This window comes from Amphibalanus amphitrite, unplaced genomic scaffold, assembly GCF_019059575.1.
Source record: "Amphibalanus amphitrite isolate SeventyFive unplaced genomic scaffold, NRLGWU_Aamphi_draft 001034F_arrow, whole genome shotgun sequence".
Classification (NCBI taxonomy): Eukaryota; Metazoa; Arthropoda; class Thecostraca; order Balanomorpha; family Balanidae; genus Amphibalanus; species Amphibalanus amphitrite.
In genome coordinates this window covers 178,622-197,771 of record NW_024882528.1, presented here as the reverse complement: position 1 = coordinate 197,771, position 19,150 = coordinate 178,622, and the positions used below count along the sequence as shown (strand labels likewise).

General features: G+C 50.8%; 1 protein-coding gene across 4 annotated transcripts; it reads right to left on the bottom strand.

Moving 5' to 3' along the window:
• Window positions 1-1,971: 1,971 nt before the first annotated feature.
• LOC122369432 (sorting nexin lst-4-like) lies at window positions 1,972-18,837 on the bottom strand. 4 transcript variants are annotated; one of them, XM_043344173.1, is made up of 13 exons: window positions 18,782-18,837; window positions 18,460-18,534; window positions 13,708-13,869; window positions 13,235-13,435; window positions 12,653-12,836; window positions 8,016-8,149; window positions 7,678-7,815; window positions 6,250-6,444; window positions 5,733-5,872; window positions 5,259-5,440; window positions 4,616-4,782; window positions 3,703-3,909; window positions 1,972-2,730 (listed from the first exon to the last, which is right to left on the bottom strand). In XM_043344173.1, the coding sequence occupies exons 2-13, from the start codon at window positions 18,472-18,474 to the stop codon at window positions 2,677-2,679; spliced, it is 1,779 nt and encodes a 592-aa protein (XP_043200108.1). In that variant the 5' UTR covers window positions 18,475-18,534; window positions 18,782-18,837; the 3' UTR covers window positions 1,972-2,676. The 4 variants fall into 4 exon arrangements, with proteins under 4 accessions (XP_043200108.1, XP_043200107.1, XP_043200109.1 ...); XM_043344172.1 differs by having other exon boundaries at window positions 18,705-18,803; XM_043344174.1 differs by having other exon boundaries at window positions 18,775-18,787.
• Window positions 18,838-19,150: the final 313 nt, after the last annotated feature.

The following is a 19,150-nucleotide window of genomic DNA, read 5'->3' as shown; positions in this document are numbered from 1 at the left end:
TACACAGGTCATTTGCTCTCAGGGCAGCGCTGAGGTCACTGGGGACAAATTCGCTAACCGAACATTAATTACATTTTTGGAACCAGTTAAACGTCATGGATCAGGAGCTCAGAGGAAACAAAATACACTCCACGAGAAGGCGCTATGTAAATGGCCATGTATTGTGTGCATGATAAGACCTTTTCGTTCTAAGCAGACCTTCTCAGAGCCGAAAGGATGATAGCAAATGGTTAGGGGGACACTGATCTGGGCGACCACCATGGCGTGCTATCGGGCTGAGGCCGTCTCGATAGACAGGCCAACCAGCCCCGCAAACGTCACCCCACCGCACAGGAGCCTGCCCCGAGAGGAGCTACTCACGTCGAATGAATGAGACCGCACAGCTTGGATCAGGAGGACAGAGGCATGGAGGCAAATTTGACTGTCCTGAGGATGGACAACAGGGACAGGTTAATCCAAGTGAAGCTCTTGTAAAGTCCACAAATGTGCACACTTCTCGAGGTTAGTGCGCGAAAATGAGCGAAAATATAACGCGGAATCCTCGGACAGTGCCAACACTTCCCAATAATAAGGTTTTGCAGAGGAACAGCGCCAGTGGTAGGTAACAGCAATGTGACATCTGACATGACTTCACCAATGACGCCCTCAGAAAATGTGCATTGCTTCCGACAGTGCTGGACAAGAGCTGCGGAAAAACAGAACATGTCCAGCCATCTGGCGTCAGACTTCGTACTACAGATCCGGCAAACCGCCGCCTGAAAAAGGCCACACACAACCCTAATCCACTGTAACTTTGCAAGCTGAGGTAAACTTCAATCAACGAGAGTCAAGTATCAAGACAGGGTAGCATACTTTCTAACTTTTATTTGGTGCATTTTTTCAGCACTTCTTGGTTTTGGTTATCATACTTTTGAGTTTCATTTTGTGTCCTCTTGGTAATTGTCCTCTGCAAATTGAACCCCCAAGAGTCCTTATTACTCCGAATGAATACAAGTAGGGGAGAGTGGGGCAAAGCGGCCACCCGGGGCAAAGCGGCCACCCATCGTTTTAGCCCTTCATAGCTGGCGTCAGTTCCAATTTATGGTTTCCAATTATACTTCTCTTCACGGTCGTTCGAATGAGCCAGACCGGGGTTTCAGGCCCATCACCATTGTTCTGTGAAACACGGAAAAGCATTTTTTGCCAGGTTACCAACTATGTTTACAATTTTTAAATGTTATGTTATTCCATAAACGTTTGGAATTTTTATAAGCGTTCTTGTCCATGCATTGCATGGTTATCGTACATGTATTCTACCAATTTTAATGTTTTTTACCCCACTAATAGCTAAGCTGGAATATTTTTGTCTCGGACGGTATGCGCGGGGCAAAGTGGCCGGGGCAAAGTAGCCACCCCCCAATTGGCCATAAGCTGCTTCCATCTGGATAAAAAACATTATTTATATTCAAATGTGTCGTCATGCATTCATCTTGGCAACTTTTCAGTTGCATGAGTTACCAAATAATGCAATTAAATGTTTTTTTTTCATGAAAATCCTTTCTTTGTTTACCTACAGATGGAAGATGATAAAGTAAACATCCATCTTCGCTTAACCTTGTCACCATCAAATACCCTAGTCGTACACGAGGCAACTATTTTGTTTCTCATGTCGGGACTTGAGAAGACGCCGGTGGCCGCTTTGCCCCAGGGTATGGGGCAAAGTGGCCAATATGCATAGGTTTAAAGTTTTGTCAATATCTTTCATATGCGAACGCCGTTGGAAATAAAACGCAGTTGAAATAAAAGGCAACTTAATAGGGATCACATTGGTATAGAAAGAATCTTTCCAAGTTTAAAAATCAAGCGTTGGCATCGTGAGAAGCGTTAGGGTGGCCGCTTTGCCCCACTCTCCCCTACCTACGCATTGCTGGTGGATAGATATAGACTATGAGGCATATTGAGCAAATCAGTTACCTCTATAAAAGAGCAATGTTTTCGGATTTCGTGTAAATATATTGGTCTTCATCGGTTCAGCGACGTGCGGAATCGGTGCAGGCCGCACGGTACGAGCGGTACCTCGGTACAGTACCACCGAGTGCCCAGGCACGGTACCAGCGGGTACCTGGGTCCTCCTGAGCGGTACCGAGAGGCCCGCACCTCGGTCCCGGTACCCCACCCGGGCGGGTACAAAGGCATCACCGACGCACAAGGCAAAGCGCTGGCGAACATATGCGTAGGAGCCTGCCCAGCCAATAGCTAACATAAGGACCTCATACAGCGCGCTCGGGCAAAACCACGTATCACAAAATAGACTGCAAGCTGACCGTTTCGTCGGGTACACTGAAGGCAGACTCCCGGTTCCACCAGCCTCTCGCGCCGATCAGCAGTCGAGCAGCGCGCAGATAAACATCACTAAATAGAATCTGGACGATTACACCAAAATCGAGCCACGATTACACGCTTCTCTCACGGGTGAGGTTTGTATCATTGCCGCACGATTCTGCGGGACACCAATCATTTCTCCAGTGCGGACAGAGGACAGTGCCTTCTCCAGCCGTCAGTCATGATCCGCATAGCGCGGCGCCGGCCGAGTCCCGCGCGCCCGCTGGCGGTACGAGCTCCCACCTACCGCCATCCGTTTGTAGCTGGGTTGTGACTGTGCCACGGTGATCGCCGCAGCTCGAGCGAGGACTGACCCTATGACTGGATGTTCTCATAGGTTTGCAGCGACTCCTCCAACTTGTCGGCAATCTGACGGGGGAGATGGAGCGCACGTCAGAAATAGTGTCGATGTGATCGATATGAGACAACATTACACAAATACACAGACTATATCCCACCACAAAGACATCGACAAAAAGAGCAATATCAGTATCTTAGACGTTCAAGACGCAGTGGAAGCCCTTCCCTCCCAAAAGAACAAAATAAGCATGTCCCGTTTTCAACTATGTTGCCCTGCGGCTATGTTGACAGAATACACAGCCACCCATAACACCTCCCTCGTTTCTAAAGGCTGCATTAGATCATCCCCAGGGCGCGGACCGGCCGCCGAGGTTAAGTGGCGCCGGAGGACATATCTGGCCGGTGACCCGCAAGATCAGGCGGCCCGGCGATTGGCTGCTGGTACGCCGCGCCCGGGGCTGCGGGGCACTAGCGAGGATATGTCGGGTCACCGCCTGACTGGCGGGACAGTGATTCTGAGAAGGCGAGCATTTTCCTATGCGACGAGCCGTGTCAGTGGCTTATAAATGCGATAACTCTTAGCAGGATGTTGAGAGAAGCGACTATGGTGTTTTAACATCGAGGCACCGGGTTTCTAACTCGTCCTCCGTATCTTGGCAGCGAGACACGGGTGCGGGGTTCCTTTACCTTATACACAAGGGCAAGATCAGCCGGCTCCGGCTAGCCTTGCCATCAGTGCGCCAGATTATCAGTCGATCTGTCTAATTACAGACACTCGCCACAGAGGGGCTCAAATCAGTGCATGGCGCCTTCCTCACCACTCCATTCTGGTCCAACATCTCTATCCTATCTATATCCATGGCTGACTTTTCAACTAATCAATGTCGCCGACGTATGTGAACGAAACCAGAGGACATCGCGGCGGTATCCCCACTAAACACGTATTCTTAATTACAGCGACACTGAAACTAGCCCTGGCGTATGTGATTACAGTCCGTCCATAGCACCCAACTGTTCCACAGCCCCCATCACCACCCTCACCTGTCTGTAGAAGGAGACCTGGTTGCGCAGGAAGCCCCGCATGGCCTCTGTGAAGTCAGCCACGCGCTCCTTCTGGAAGTGGCTCATCTCGGCCATCAGTGCGTAGGAGACGACGTCCGTGCGCCGGCCCACCTGTTGTACCTCGTCGTCACTCAGCTTCCCCTCTGCACCGTACCGACTGTACTCCTTTCGTTTCTGCATCGCTCCCTGAGGACAAAGTTAGACATAGGGTAGCGTACAATGACTGGACGCCTTTACCGTTGCCAGCGGTGATGTATATACGCCTTAATACCCAGCATTTTTAGAAATCCCATCCACCAATGCACCAATAGGGACGGAATAGTGTATGTACAGCAGTGGGTGGTTGGCGGGATACGTTTTGTTCCCTGAAATGATTAAAAGAAAAAGTTAGACAGGGATGGTTAGCAAAAACTAATGGGTCAAAAAACTATTGCGTCTCGAGTCCCCGCAAAGAAATAACGTCACACGCTGGTCTGAAATAGCATGACTGCTATCTAGTAAGCAGAACGTGGTCACCGCTTGCCGTAGGGGTGCATCAGTGCAAAACCCCCACGCCCACTTTCAGTTCCGCAGCGTTACTTCCATGTCAGGAGTCCTAGGGGAGGCAGGCGGATCGCAAAATCATTGCAACCGCTACTCCCCCTCACGGCTCTCGCTCGATACATACTGCAGATGAGTTAACTGCGTACTATCAAACATCGTACATTGTCGCACTCTTACAGCACACACCTTCATCATGGTCTCATCGGAGTCCCCAAATTCCGTCCACGTCAGCACATAAATATCTTGTTTCACCACCAATCATCCATGCTCTGTTCACCCACCCGGCCTGCCTCAGCGTTCCACCCCGCCCCTCACTCCACCGCGCCACCCTCTGCGTCCTCCAACCTACCTTATGCATGTTGAACATGTCTGGGAAGCTGGTGAGCATGCCGCGGTACTCGTGTAGCAGGTCGTTGAAGCGCTCCCAGTCGTAGCGGGGCTGGTCTTCGTACAGCTGACCCACCTCCTGGTACACTGCTGCCGTGTGTCCGACCGCCTGGGTCAGCGCCGGAGAGTCTGACGGGGCGAGGGTTAGGGTTAGTGTTGGCGGGGGTAAGGTGGTGGTTATATGCCACATATCCTCCATCAGGACAATAGAGTCGAATGGCGGCACGGGTAGCATGTGTCAGATGACGAACGGAGTAGCTGGTCAGCGTGGGTGGGTGGTTAAAAACAACTCACAGCAGCTGGCGTAGATGGATACTAGGTGTAATATGAGCGAGAGGGCAGTTTCAGGCTTTAAGAGGACTGGGAGAAGGCACTGTAGCTGTCAGGTGACACTCAAAAGAAGGCAAGGGGTCAGTCAGGCAGAGGCTGCGTGGGCCGTTGGGGTTCTGATATGGTCTAAAATTGTGCCCAGGTGAGGACGTGAAGTAGTGAATGTGGTGAATGGCGTTTTAGCCAGGAGTCATCCGTCCGAACACAGAAGAGCATGGCATAGTCAGCAGTGGTGTTGAACGGGCGATGCCGACAGGCGTCCCCCAGCAACTCACACGCCTGTGTGTCGCTGCCGAACGCCTGTGAGAGTGCCTTGAAGCCGTGCGAGATCTTCTGGAACTCGCGCTTGTAGGGCCCCTGGTGCTTCTTGATCTGATCGACGGAGATGGTCTGCAGCAGCTTCACCGCCGCGTCCATGCTCTGGCTGAACTTGGAGAAGTTGTCGATCTCCGTCTCACTGTCAGAGGAGGGAGGAGTGGGTGATTAACGTCAGACCGTCAGACCGGGTAGTTAAAATTTATGAGGCGATACAGATGCCAGCTAGTTTTAGCGCCAGAAAGAGTGACTAGGGTTAATCAACTCGCCACTTTATTTGCCATATCTAAACGTCAAGTAAAAAAAAAAACTTTCCACGTGTACGACAATCAGCCAAAATGTGCTACTTTGCCAACAATCAAAGACGAACCAATGAGTCCGTCTCTACCCGCATCTGTCCTTCTCCACCCTCCACCAGCCACCTGTGAACTTACATCTGTCCCTGCATCAGCGGCTTATCGGGCACCTTGAGCGCCATGAAGAAGTTGGCGCCGACCAGTTCGTCCTTCTCAGCTCGCCGCTTCCCCGTCTTCCACTGTTTCTCGTCAGTGCACGTCAGGAAGTGGTTCCATACCTGGCGACGATTGAACTCGGGTCAAATCATGAGAGGCATAAGAACACCCACATGAATAGACACACAGAGGCACTTACATGTAATTATGCCAGGAAATTGGGTGAGGATAGATAGTCGAAGGCCAAAGAGAGGCCAGAGTGAAACTGAAACGTGCGATGACCCAGCAATCTCCCTTTACCCACCACACGAGCTGCGCTACCTCGTGCTTTTCTCAGCGAATGAAGTCCACTACGATTTTCTGGTAGCCCCCTCCCTCGAGTCGCCTTAACTCGAAAATCATCAAATCACAGTAATGAATACACCACGAGCAGCGCCATCAAGCCCCAATTATTTCTTTCTACCCCGAGCCACTCCACTCCTCCCCCCTCCCCACTCACCTCGCAGCGGCTGAGCACGGGGTGGCGGCAGATCCTGTTCACCCACTGCTGCAGCATCATCATCCGGTGCTCGATGAAGTCCTCCTCATATCTCCCCGTCACCTGTTTGTCTGGCAGCGGCGCCACAGGGATCAGTGTGAACTTCTCCTCCAGACGGTCGTGCAGCCAGTCAAAGTGCTTGTACCGCCGGGACACCTGGGCGGGCACGGTGACAGGAGTGTCAGAGGGACTCTCGGGAGAAGTGAACTGGTCACCGAGGCCTAACTACCCAAGTAAACGCAGTACCTACCGTAATTAAATGCGGGGCATGATGGGTTGACAAAATGCTTTCGATCGCGAACAGAAAAAATGATGAGAGGTTTCACAGGACACTGGATACTTCCAATATACCAACAACATGCGTACTTTGACTTAACCCTCGCCCGTAAACGGTGTTTTGCCACCTTCGCCCATGTTGGTGCGACCCCCCCCCCCCCCCCAGGCGTTTGAAAACGGAGCGTCGTAGAGCTTAGCGGAAAAGACCAACGGATTGCTCTCAACGAGATCTCGCGATTGGTGGTATATTTTTTGGTCCTTGGTCAACATTTGACCTACTTATGACCGGTCAAAGGTCAAATTTCGGAAAAATCTAACTTTTTCAGATTTCCGCACCGATTGCGGCAAAACGGTAAGAGATATCGACTTGAAACCTTCAGTGATCCTTGATCAATTCTCTATCGTTTGGTGAATATTTCGATGTCATAACTCTAAAAATGATGCGTTGGGAGCATCGGAAGTCTGCAAGGTCATTTGTGCATTGGGTCACGTCAGGCGTGTGACGTCACTGACCTGACCCTGACCCAAAATGAACTACAAGAAACAACCGACGATGCCTGAAATGGATAGCAAATTCGAATTCAGGGCATCAAAATACCCCGAAAAGGCATACAAGTGCAAGAAGTCATTACAGGTCAACCGAGGTCACTGACCTTACCTTGACCTTTAGTAACCTTCAAAATGTCAACGGACATTGTGCCAATGTCAAATCAGCCAGTTGTGATTCTAAAACAATCCATCAGTGTGTCAGGTCAGTCGGCATTTATACCAATGTGAAGCAATCTCCAATTTAGCGTAAATCTGGCCGGAGGTTGTTCCCTTTATGACGTCATAACTCCGTGACCTGACATGACCTTGACAAAAAAATTTTACCAAAAGTTGCGCAAAGGATGCCCCAAAGAGTACTGAAAATTTGAGCAGGCTATCTGAAACGGTTCGGCGTGTAGCTAAGAAAAACCTCAGGGGGGGTTGCACCAACCCCCCCCCCCCTCATGGGCGAGGGTTAAGGCATCTGAAGCCTGCGCCACCACATCTTTCGTCATAACTCGCCTTGAATTTAAATTGTATCTCAGCAGCGATCATCCTTCTAAAAGCCCTTTCAGTTCCACTTACCTGGATATTGCTGAATGAAGGCACTAGCTGGTAGGCGATGAAGCTCTTCAGGCCCTTCATCTTGGTCTCCTTCTTGGGCGAAGTGACGGTGCACGTGTACGGTGTGAAGCTGTCCCACTCGTAACCGTGCTCAGTCTCCTGTAGGGGCGGGAGTTTATTTGTTCAAACAAGCATCTGCAGTGCATTTTCCTGAGTAAGTTGTTAAAGTAGGCAAAATATCTGAGCCCGAAGCCTGAGAATCTTGCAATAACCAAGCCTTCGATCAAACGGAGGTCCGATTCTCGATATCCCACGACCGCTCCCCGCGCCACCCAGACGAGCCCGCAGCGGCTCCTTACCGTGATGGTGATGAGGTCGGCGTCGGAGACGTGTATCTTGGACACGCCCAGGATGTAGTCCTCGCCGCCGGACTTGACGAACGTCGAGAACCGGTTCAGGTTGCGCTTCACCGTGGCCTTGCCGTCACCCCGACCTGAGGGAGGAACGTAAGCCGTTGAAAATAACATATGCTACCTATTATAACCGCTGTTTTATGTTTTCCGACCGAAAGCGCTGACAGAAACAACGGACATATTAACGCAGTGAAAATAAAAGAAACCCGGTGAACAAATGTGCAGATTATTTTTATAAACTCTTGTTGTGTGAGGTGGGGAGGGGAGGGGGGAGGAAGGGAAAGATTTGCCCGTTTACAAACGGTGTAAAAATCTCAACTGTTGTTTACGGCATTCTTTGCACTATTCATCGTTTGTCGTCAGCATTGCCTTGTAGTGCACAAGATCAAATGTCTAAAAACAGACACCTCTCCAGCCTTGTTGACATGCAGCAATGTCGTCTCACTAACGGAGCCGAGGGACAAAACGTCCTTGCACAGTAAACAGTACTCGACCGATAGCGTGATAAGATCACTGAGACGGCACGCACTGTCTAACTGCTATCAGTTCATTGCAGGGCAGAGTTCCGGGCATGGTAGCTCAACAATGCCGGATATCTCAACGGACGGATCAATTAGACCATGTCCTTTATTCTAATTGATGTCATTTTATCCTTCACATCCGGGGGTGGTGGGGGTCGATATTGATGGAGCCTGAGGAGGCCAGCGCTGATTTGTTTGAGGCCAAAGAGAGGTAATCGACTGGGAACTGCTCAGACGACTGGCTGGGTCAGTCACAGAGCAGACAGCCCAAAAAGGGTGTATACAGTATACACTGGGGACAAGAGAGACGAACTGCATGCTGTATCATGATTCTATGAAGATCCATAAGAGGGCCAACCAGCTGACTGCAAACTGTAAAGGGGGCTGAACTCAGTATGCAGACTAAACTGGAAAGGAAAAACCCATTACGTCGATTTTTGGCCATTTTCGGTTTTTTATACCATTTTGTTCGTCTGTTTAAGGCGCATCTGCTGGTGGGATCGAAATTCAAAAATTCTAAAATTTGAAAACGTTATTCTAAAAAAACGTTTCCAAAATTCATCACGTTTAATTTGGATGCACGATGGGAGTGGCAGAACCCATCACGTCTCACCTCAACGGAAAAAACCATTACGTTCGCTGTTTCTTTCACTTTCACTAAGAGCAAAAGCCATCACGTCTCTGAAAGTCATTACGTGCAGCTTAAAAAATGAACAAAGCTTGGCAAAAGCCATCACGTGTCTTTAAAAAACACACGTAATGGTTCTATGTCGGCTTTGGATACCCCTGTTGTTGTGTCAAAAGCCATTACGTGCCACGTGATGGGTTTTGACTTGAGTCCACGACGCATAAGTGATGGGTTTTGCCAAACTTTTCACCACGTAATGGGTTTTGACATGAGCCTGAATGGCATACGTGATGGGTTTTGCCGAACTGGTCATACGTAATGGAGAGAGACGCCGCGCCCCGAGAGCCCGGCCCAGGATGAGACGCCGCGTCCCGAGAGCCCGGCCCAGGAGGAGACGCCGCGCCCCGAGAGCCCGGCCCAGGAGGAGACGCCGCGCCCCGGGAGCCTGGACCAGGAGGAGACGCCGCGCCCCGGGAGCCTGGACCAGGAGGAGACGCCGCGCCCCGGGAGCCCGGCCCAGGAGGAGACGCCGCGCCCCGAGAGCCCGGCCCAGGAGGAGACGGCGCGCCTCGAGAGCCCGGCCCAGGAGGAGACGCCGCGCCCCGAGAGCCCGGCCCAGGAGGAGACGCCGCGCCCCGGGAGCCTGGACCAGGAGGAGACGCCGTGCCCCGGGAGCCTGGACCAGGAGGAGACGCCGCGCCCCGGGAGCCCGACCCAGGAGGAGACGCCGCGCCCCGAGAGCCCGGCCCAGGAGGAGACGGCGCGCCTCGAGAGCCCGGCCCAGGAGGAGACGCCGCGCCCCGAGAGCCCGGCCCAGGAGGAGACGCCGCGCCCCGGGAGCCTGGACCAGGAGGAGACGCCGCGCCCCGGGAGCCCGGCCCAGGAGGAGACGCCGCGCCCCGAGAGCCCGGCCCAGGAGGAGACGGCGCGCCTCGAGAGCCCGGCCCAGGAGGAGACGCCGCGCCCCGAGAGCCCGGCCCAGGAGGAGACGGCGCGCCTCGAGAGCCCGGCCCAGGAGGAGACGCCGCGCCCCGAGAGCCCGGCCCAGGAGGAGACGCCGCGCACCGGGGATCTGGAGCCGGAGATGTCCCGCCCTTGGACTCCATTGGCTCCGGTCTTGGGGAGCACAGAGCCGGATATAGTCTGCCCTCAGAGTCCGGTCTCGGGTTTTCCAGTGAGTACCGAGCCGTATATGGTTGTCCTCGGGAGCCCGTCGTTTTCAGATGCTGAACGCTTGCTTTTGGAAGAAGTGTCTCCTCTGGGTCCAATCTTCGCCCCAGTCAGTCGATGCACCCCTTCCATCGATGAGACGTCCACGGGTTTTGGGGAAGATCTGCTGCATTCCTGTCTTGAGGAGCAGCTGACTCCCATACTGGCTGAGACATCCCGAGGCGAAACAAGTAGCGCGCCTGGCACGATGGAAAGCTCCCCCGCACCCAAGAAAAGAGCCAGGACTACGCAGGAACAGGTCCAGAATTTTCAAACAAAACATCAGATCAAAGCGGCGCCTGCTGACTGCGTCAAAGGATGCAAGAAACACTGCACCACAAACTTCAGTGAAGCCCGTCGCAGAAGCATCAACGACACGGTGAACAGCCAGGACCCCTCAGCACGTCGCCAATGGTGCAGATCCTATGTGAGCGTGAAAAAGGTGAGCAACCGCAGAACAACATCAGGAGGAAACCGAAAAAACAACACTTACAGTTGGACACTGCCCGGAGAAGCTGGCGCTGGACACTGCCCCATACCAGTCTGCAAGGGCTTCTTTTTGACGACGCTGGGATTCGGCCAAACAAGTGCAGACGCAGTGGTGTGGGCGGTTGAAGATGGTGACATTTGTCCTAAAAAGGACAAGCGAGGTGAGAGACCCGCGGGAAACAAGCTGGACGTGCAAATCATCAAAGACCACATCAACAAGTTCCATCCTATCAAACATCATTATAGGTACGAACACGCGCCCAACCGATTTTACCTACCTCAGGATCTAACAGTAGCTAAAATGCACCACGACTACCTGCTCCAGGAGGGTGTTCTCAAGTGCAGCTTCGAGACGTACCGAAAAGTGGTCCGAAGTATGAACATTTCTTTTACCAAACTGGCCGGTGAAGAGCGTTCCCGCTGCTCGCTTCAGCTCCAACACACGGAAAAAGAACATGGAGAGACCGAAGATGAACCGAGATTCCACCAGCAAGGGTGCAAGGAGTGTGATGAGCACAAGAGACACATGGACAACGCAAAGGAGGCGAGGGAGGCGTATCGTGAAGATGCCGAAAAGGAGCACGATCCATGCACGGTGTATATGTCTACCGACATGATGAAGGTCTGCATGATTCCGCAGCTGCCTATAAAGGAAGCACTGTTTACGCCACGTCTCACTTGCTACAATGAGACCTTCGCGCCCCTCATGCCGTCAAAGCGCGGCTCGAAGAAAGTAAATCAGCACAAGTCTGCCACATGCATCCTGTGGCATGACGGCCTGGCTGGGCGGAGCGGCGCAGAGGTAGCTGCCGCCTTTTACCTGTTTTTAACAACAGTGTGCCGCAACATCCCGCACGTTGTCTTGTGGCTGGACAATTGTGCGTCACAGAACAAGTCATGGGTGTTGATGACGACCCTCATGACGGCGATCAACTGCCCCTCCACCAGCACGCAGAGCATCACCCTGAAGTTCTTCGAGCCTGGCCACAGGCCTGGCCTTGGTTTGCTTAGGTTAGGTTTTGGTTAGCCTACATAAAGCGAAGCACAATAGGTACCATTCTGATTAATCCTGTTGCAAGAAGATTTATTGATAAGCGATTCGGATCTCACTAGACACTCACATCAGGCGGTCTGATCAGCTGTTTTGCAGGCGATATACCTACCTAGTGGGTTTTGCCACTGGTGACGGGGTGGATATAGTGGGTTTAGCCATGATTTAGGGCTTCTGATGGGTTTTGCCAAGCTGCCCTAAAGGTGTCAGAACCCATTACTGTCTTTTGATGGGTTTTGCCATGCTAGCTTACGTGCGTCAAAACCCATTCCTGGTCATATATATCAAAAGAAATATAATTTTTGAATAATAACGTAGTAGATTGATGTAGAATTATTTATTTTATATGCATAACCAAAAATAAAGCTAAAAACCGGTTCTAAGAGGCTATAGTTAAGCGAAACAGAAAAACGGCTCTCCTGAAAAATTTACTCGAGCCGAAAATGAGCACGTAATGGGTTTTTCCTTTGGACGGCAAGTGTAAAGGGGGCTGAACTCAGTATGCAGACTAAACTGGGAATAAAAACGCCTGTTAAGCCTGCTGTACTGTGGAGCGCTCATTCTCAGCTGCGTCGTTCATCCGCCGGCGACTGACCCGAGTAGCTGACATCTGCACCGATGAATGACCTGAAATGCTGATATCACCGGCGACTAACCCCAGTTGCTCATGTTACCGGCGACTGACCTGAGTTGCTGACGTCGCCGGCGCTGCCGCGGACGGCCAGGTGACGGGCCGCCTCCCCGCCACCGGCCGGCCCGCCCACCTGGGTGTCGGCGTCACTGTCGTCGTCCCAATCATCGTCCCAGTCGTCCGCGTTGGTCACGCTGCTCGGCCGGCCGCCGGGGACGGGCGCCGCCGGAGGGGGCATCTGAGGGCACACGTAGCCGTCAGAAGGAAGAGATACGTGGGATATAGCGTAGCATGACAAAATAAAAACGAAGAGACGATATGCGAAACTAGATAAAACGAAGGCTACTGCGAGAGAGAAATCAGTTTAGTGTTGCACGTGAAGAAAAGCGGCACATCGGGAACGGAACGATATGGTAAATCGACCATCACCACTATAAAAGTTCAGCTAAATCAGTTACCTAACACTCAGACAAGACTCTACCCCAATCGTTAACCATGCTAGCATTCTCTTAGTAAATACTAGCGTGACCTGAGCCGACACTCGCGCACTGAACTCATTCCAGTCAATTTGCCATTGATTTGCCTGGTTTGTTTCAGCAGTCTCGCCCTGACGTGACTTGACCGTCGCGCACTGACCTTTTCCCGATCGGTGCTCCATGGGTCGGCCGGCGTCGGCTCCTTCCACGGGTCGGTCCAGGAGTTGCGCGAGGCGGCCGGGGTGGTGGCTGTTGGTGTGGGAACCGACCAGCCAGGGGCAGCCGGCGGGACGACTGGCGGCGCGATTGGCAGTGCAGCTGGCGGGGCCACCGGGGGAGGTGGCGGAGACACTGCCACCCGCTGAAAACCGGAAACAGGGCACATCAATCAATATCAGGCGGAGAAAAAATAGGACATTAAGAGGAAAACTCAATATTAGCGATAGTTACGATACGACTTAATACAGCTTCCTTCTCTGTTTGTAAAATGACTGAGAACTTTTTAGATATCGATTACGTAAAAAACATCAGACTTCATCTCACCAAGAGCGACTCTCGCACCGCATCTCACCACTGCTCACCCACACTCACCATGAGCGCCTCTAGTTAGACTCACATCTCGCCGGTACTCACCTCACAGTAGGCCTCCGGGAAGAGGCCGCACTGCTGGCTCTCGTTGACACCCTCCCACCATCCCTCTCCGACGTCGGTGCGTGTGATGGTGAGCAGCTCACCGGCACGCAGGCGGATCTCACTCGTATCCGGCTGGGGCTCAAAGTCGTACAGCGCAGTCGCCTGCCGAAACGGAACGCTGTTGTTTACTCGGGCTTAAGGGCGCACCGACTGTCAAGGACATCTGGCGCCGCCGAAACGGGACGGAGATGGGAGAAGGTGTAACGCGTGCGTACAACACACGCGAAACGAGCGACGTGTGTGATGGTTGATAGGGTTGAAAACAGGTGACATACCGTTACACGTATGCGTTACACGACAATACAAGACAGGTCACGTGAATGATGTGTGGATCAACAAGAGCTACCATGGTGTAATAGGTCCAGGGTCTCACAGTCGCAGGGAAAACGCCGGAGCATACGCCATTGTATCAAAATACAGATACTTTTTTCAAACAGACCTGCAATCAATCACCAACGATACATAGCGGAAATGTGTGGGGGAGAGAGGGAGAGCCGAGAGAGGGAAGAGAGGGGAGAAGAGGGGAGTCTGAAGTAAGGAGTGCCCTGCAGGGAGTGCAGCTCCTGAGTCACGTTCCAGGTCCGTCTGGCTCCGAGGCCGCCGGTGAGTCAGTTGATAGAGGCCCGCCGGCTGGCTCACACGGTTATCGGTGAACGTCACGCCCCATGCGGGCCTCCTGACGGGTGTACGCGCCGGCCGTGGGCCGCTTCTGACATTACCACCGGGCACAGAAGGGCGACCGAAAGGTCACAGGCAACGGGGCCACTCGGAACAGCCTACACTGACTCTGCTCCCTTTATCTAACGAATAGTGTTTGTCTTTTCAAACAACCTGCGGTTACAAAGATGCCAAATGTCTGTGTCGAGGTGATCCACTTCGAAAAAGTTTGTTGGATTCCTCATGCCTTGGATTCGTCTTGACACCATCACAAGCTTCTGGACGCCGTCACTGGAGGCAGACACCAGGGTGGGCAATGGCTCGGCGGTATCCTCACCAGACAACGATTTTCGTAACATTTATAGATGGGCGGGAAGAGTCCCAGTGGAGAGACAGGCGCCTTGCACTTGCTGCCCATTCGTAAGAAGCTGTTTCCTACATCAAGGGTTCGCTTCAGTCCACCCAACGAGCCACACTTCGGTGACATTTTGTGCGTCTTGCAGCTGTCGCGGCCATCTCGAGCGCAGGCACGTCCACAATATGCAAATGGGTAGGTAATGTTTATGTAAGCAACTGCACCATGATAGACCATGACATTCAGAACAAATGGTGCTCCAAAGAGAAGCCTTGGCCTGGTAAAAACCCTCAGAGATTACATGGCACTGAGGCTAAGCTTGAACCCAGTCTGTCCATGTTTATGCCTCAGTGACCACTCACGACTATCAAGCACAACAGGAGGACAACAGTGACGTGGCGAGGCCTTCAAAAACCAAAATTGTGGGGCATCTGCCTAATAAAATAAAGCATGGGTGCACTGGGAAATGCACTGGAAATTACTTGTTGAAATGACCCTTTTGATTTTTATCTGTCACCTAACAACAATTCCATGTTTAGAGCCCTCATTTAGCGCTTTCACTTGAGCCAATTAGTGATAAGGTAGGTGCAGAGCTTTGAAATATTGGCCACAGACCAGGTCCAGGATGTCTTACCACGACAACTTACCTACCTGCTGCAAGGTCTAAAGGTATTCACTAGTTTCACCAGCTGAATAGATTCATAAGCTGGTGCAGGTAAAATGTTGCATGGAGCAGTATAGACACTGCAGTAGGTACAGTCCACAGCAGAAGTAATGTGTGGTTTCAGTCATGGGTATGTTCTGCTTCTGAAGCCTAGGAACGATTAGCCAGACTCCAACGAGACTTTAAATGTAGCTTACATGTATCTTCACCCTTGCAGCTACAACTTTATCTATTGACGCCTTCTTTTCAATCAAGCCATCCGTTGAGATTGGTAAAACCACACATTACTTTAGCGGTGGGCTGTACCTAACATACTGCACTAAAATTACAACTCTGATGTAGAGCTGCCAAGAAAGTAATGCATCAGGCAGCAGGAACATTTTGGCCCTCTGGAGGCCAAACCCTTGACCTGATGTCAAATCTGAAAGTCTTTTCGAAAAGAGCGCTAAAAGGGTTACCGAGTGCACTTTTCCATGCTGCTGTAGTTTTATTGGTTCCCAAATTATGTGCTGTGCCGGTGATTCAAAAACGTTGCAATAGGCAAGCAGAGTGTGGGTTGAAGTGGCTTTGAGGCGCCTCTTAAACTATGTCCGATTGATGTGAAACCCACAGAAAGTGTTATTGTGTGGTTTCACACCAAATCCAGGCCTTTGCTGGTTAAAATCAAAAGTTTGAAAATAAGGGCCACCCTAATGTTGACCTTGACCTATTGAGGTCAACAAATATATTATCTCATGCAGATTGACAAGTGAATCTCAATGTTACTGTTAGTTTTGCTGTAGCTTGATTTGTTCAAGAGTATTTGGAAAAAAAAACTTTAAACCTTAACGGCCACTATTTTGACTGGGAATGTAAGTACCTAGTACCTAGTACCTACCTACCTATTTTGACCCCTGTGAGGTCATTTTTGACTTGACCTGAGAATTAGCTTAGTAAAAATTGTAGACCTTGTCAGCTTATAGCCCTGCACCATTTATCATTTGGCACTAAGTTGCTTTATTTTCAAGATAACAGGGGCAAGTACCTAACTGTCCCACAATCAATGCAAAATTGGTCCCTGTTTGGACAGCGCACCCTGCAAAACTTTGCACCACACATGCGCAGTAGGGTATCTTTGGATGCCAGGCTCCGCCCTTCAGCATATGATTTCACATGTGTAACATATGATTGCACAAAATCTTTCTAAAAAATAAGTGTTTGGTATGTTGTTTTTTTTTTGGGGGGGGGGGGGTATCATTACCACTCTTTTCAGTGGCACATTTCTATTAACCACATTTGAATACGTTTCACTCAGGTATTGAGCAAAAACCACCAGTCCAACCTCGCCACAGTTAGCCACTCGCCGAATAATGGCTGTCGCGGCCCTAGCTCTGCGGACTTGCAGAGAGTGGCAGGGCCAGGTGGCTGACATTATCCAAGTGTGCTGTCCCATGCTTCAAAATATTGTGTCCTGTGGCGAGCGACATTTTGGTGTAGAGCCCCGTTGGCAATCAGGTTAAGTTGGGAAGCATGCATACCTTCAGCCCCACTGATGCAGCCAGGTAGATATTTATGTTCTCTGCTAAAAATTCCAGAAAAAAATCATGCAATATGATTACTTACCTGGTTTACTTGCCTGGTTGGGTTCCCTTTGCTTGGTAGTCTTAGGAAAAAGGGCTGGTAAGGAAGGATAGGAACCCTGTCTCACAAGACATGCCAGTTCAAAACATGCTACACAGTTGTTCCAGTTTGGCAACGTAGGTCACAAGAATGAGAACTGGAAATGTGTGTCTGCAGTATGACAGGCAATAGATACATTTCATGTTAGCGATAATACATACAGAGAATACCAATATAACGAGCGATTTTACAAATATTCAACGAGTTTGTCAGGGATATGCTGCTCTAGACCCCTCTTGAAGGACTGGATGTCCGGAGCAGTAACAACAGATTCAGGGAGGCTGTTCCAGAGGTTAACACATCGTTTGGAGAAAAAGCGCTTACGTACATCAGTGCACGAACGGGTCACATAAATCTTACGACTGTGACCTCTGGTGATGCTGCAGTCGGTTAGAGTGAACATGGAGTCTGGACTTATACAGCTGTGACCATTCACAATCTTCCAGTACTGGATGAGGTCAGCCCTAGTCAGCCTTCCCTGTACAGAGTAGAGCCCTAGCCTGTTCAGTCTCTCTGCATAAGTTAAGTCTGATAGTGACTCCACGCGCTTAGTCCATTGCCTCTGGACACGTTCGAGTTTCCGAGCATCCTCCACATAGCCTGTGTTCCAAAGACACGAACCATATTCAATAACTGGTCTGACGTGGGTCTTAAAAAGGAATGTCATAAAATCAGGATTGCGACACACTGTGGATTTGAGGAAGCTGTGGCAGAGTCCTGAGACTTTGTGAGTGACGGATTCAATGTGTAGGTGGAACTTCCAGGATGTGTCCACTGTAACCCCTAAGTCAGGATGTGAGCTGACAAAGGGTAGCGGGTTCCCATTAAGGACATAGGGGGTGGGGGGCACCCGTTCTAGGTTCCGGGAGGATCTGGAGAATCTTAGCACGGCGCATTTACTGGCGTTTAGATGCAGTCCCCAGGATTCAGAGGTGCGCACTAGAACGTCCACATCAGATTGCAATGACTGCACAGGGTTGGTATCGTCTGCGTTAGTCAACCTGCTAGTACATGCATAAATTTTTAAGTCATCAGCGAACACCTTATGCTTACAAGACAGTTGAGAGGCTATGTGGTTGATATACACAAGAAAAAGGAGAGGGCCGAGGACCGATCCCTGAGGGACTCCACTTAATACAACCTTAGAGCTACTCAGTATGTCCATCACGCCGACCTGTAACGTTCTGTGAGAGAGAAACGATGAGATCCAGTCAAGCAGCGAGCCATCAATCCCTCACTGCCACTGTACCACAATGATACTGCCAGTTGTACCACAACTTGAAATCAAACAAAGATGGAACTCGGGTACCTACCTAATTTGCTAAGAACACCTACTCACATTTAAAGCTATACTCACCTTAAATTCTGACATTTTCTTGGAAGGCGATGTTTGTTTTGGCAGCTCAACACATAACGATTTCCTATCCCAATACTGGAATTACAAATACAATGTCAGACCGATGGCTATACCAATACAGAAGCCACACCTAAGTTGCGCACTCCCCTCGCTTTGTTATAAGAAATGACAGCAAGGTTTGCATTCTAAATATTTATTGCTTTGACTGTTATTATTTTTGCACGATTAAATGCTGTTTATTATACTTTTTGGTTTCTATTTTGGGCCCGTCAACTATCATTCACTCAAAAACAAAAATGAATATCGTTGTTCAACTTCGCACAAAAAAATTGCCGCGGAGCGCCACGAAATGCCGCAGGCCATTCAGCTGATTGACCGCCAACTGTTGATTTGTTTTCTTTGACAGGGTTCCTCATATTATTTGCGTTAGGTACTCATGAGTAAACTTCTAGGTACCCGTTGCCCTTTGCCTTTTGGAGAATTTAGGCCCGAACCCGAATAATTGACCGAATGAACTCGGTTCCGGGTGCTAGCTGTGAAAACTGATGCTTAGCATGACCGAAGCACTGCACAGCGTAGGTACATTTGCACGAACCCATCACACGACCTCCGCTCCCACCCGTTTCACCGGACTGCAATGACTGTTTATCCAATTGTTTCTCTCCCAGATTTGCGCCTCTAGTCTAACCAA

What these genes read in the sequence shown, in the direction of transcription:
- LOC122369432 (XM_043344173.1), bottom strand. An exon ending in CTTCATTCAGCAATATCCAG is followed by an intron (nt 6,445 to 7,677) that starts GTAAGTGGAACT and finishes GTGCCCGCCCAG; the next exon opens with GTGTCCCGGCGGTACAAGCA. An exon ending in CGGCAGCGACACACAGGCGT is followed by an intron (nt 4,783 to 5,258) that starts GTGAGTTGCTGG and finishes TCGCCCCGTCAG; the next exon opens with ACTCTCCGGCGCTGACCCAG.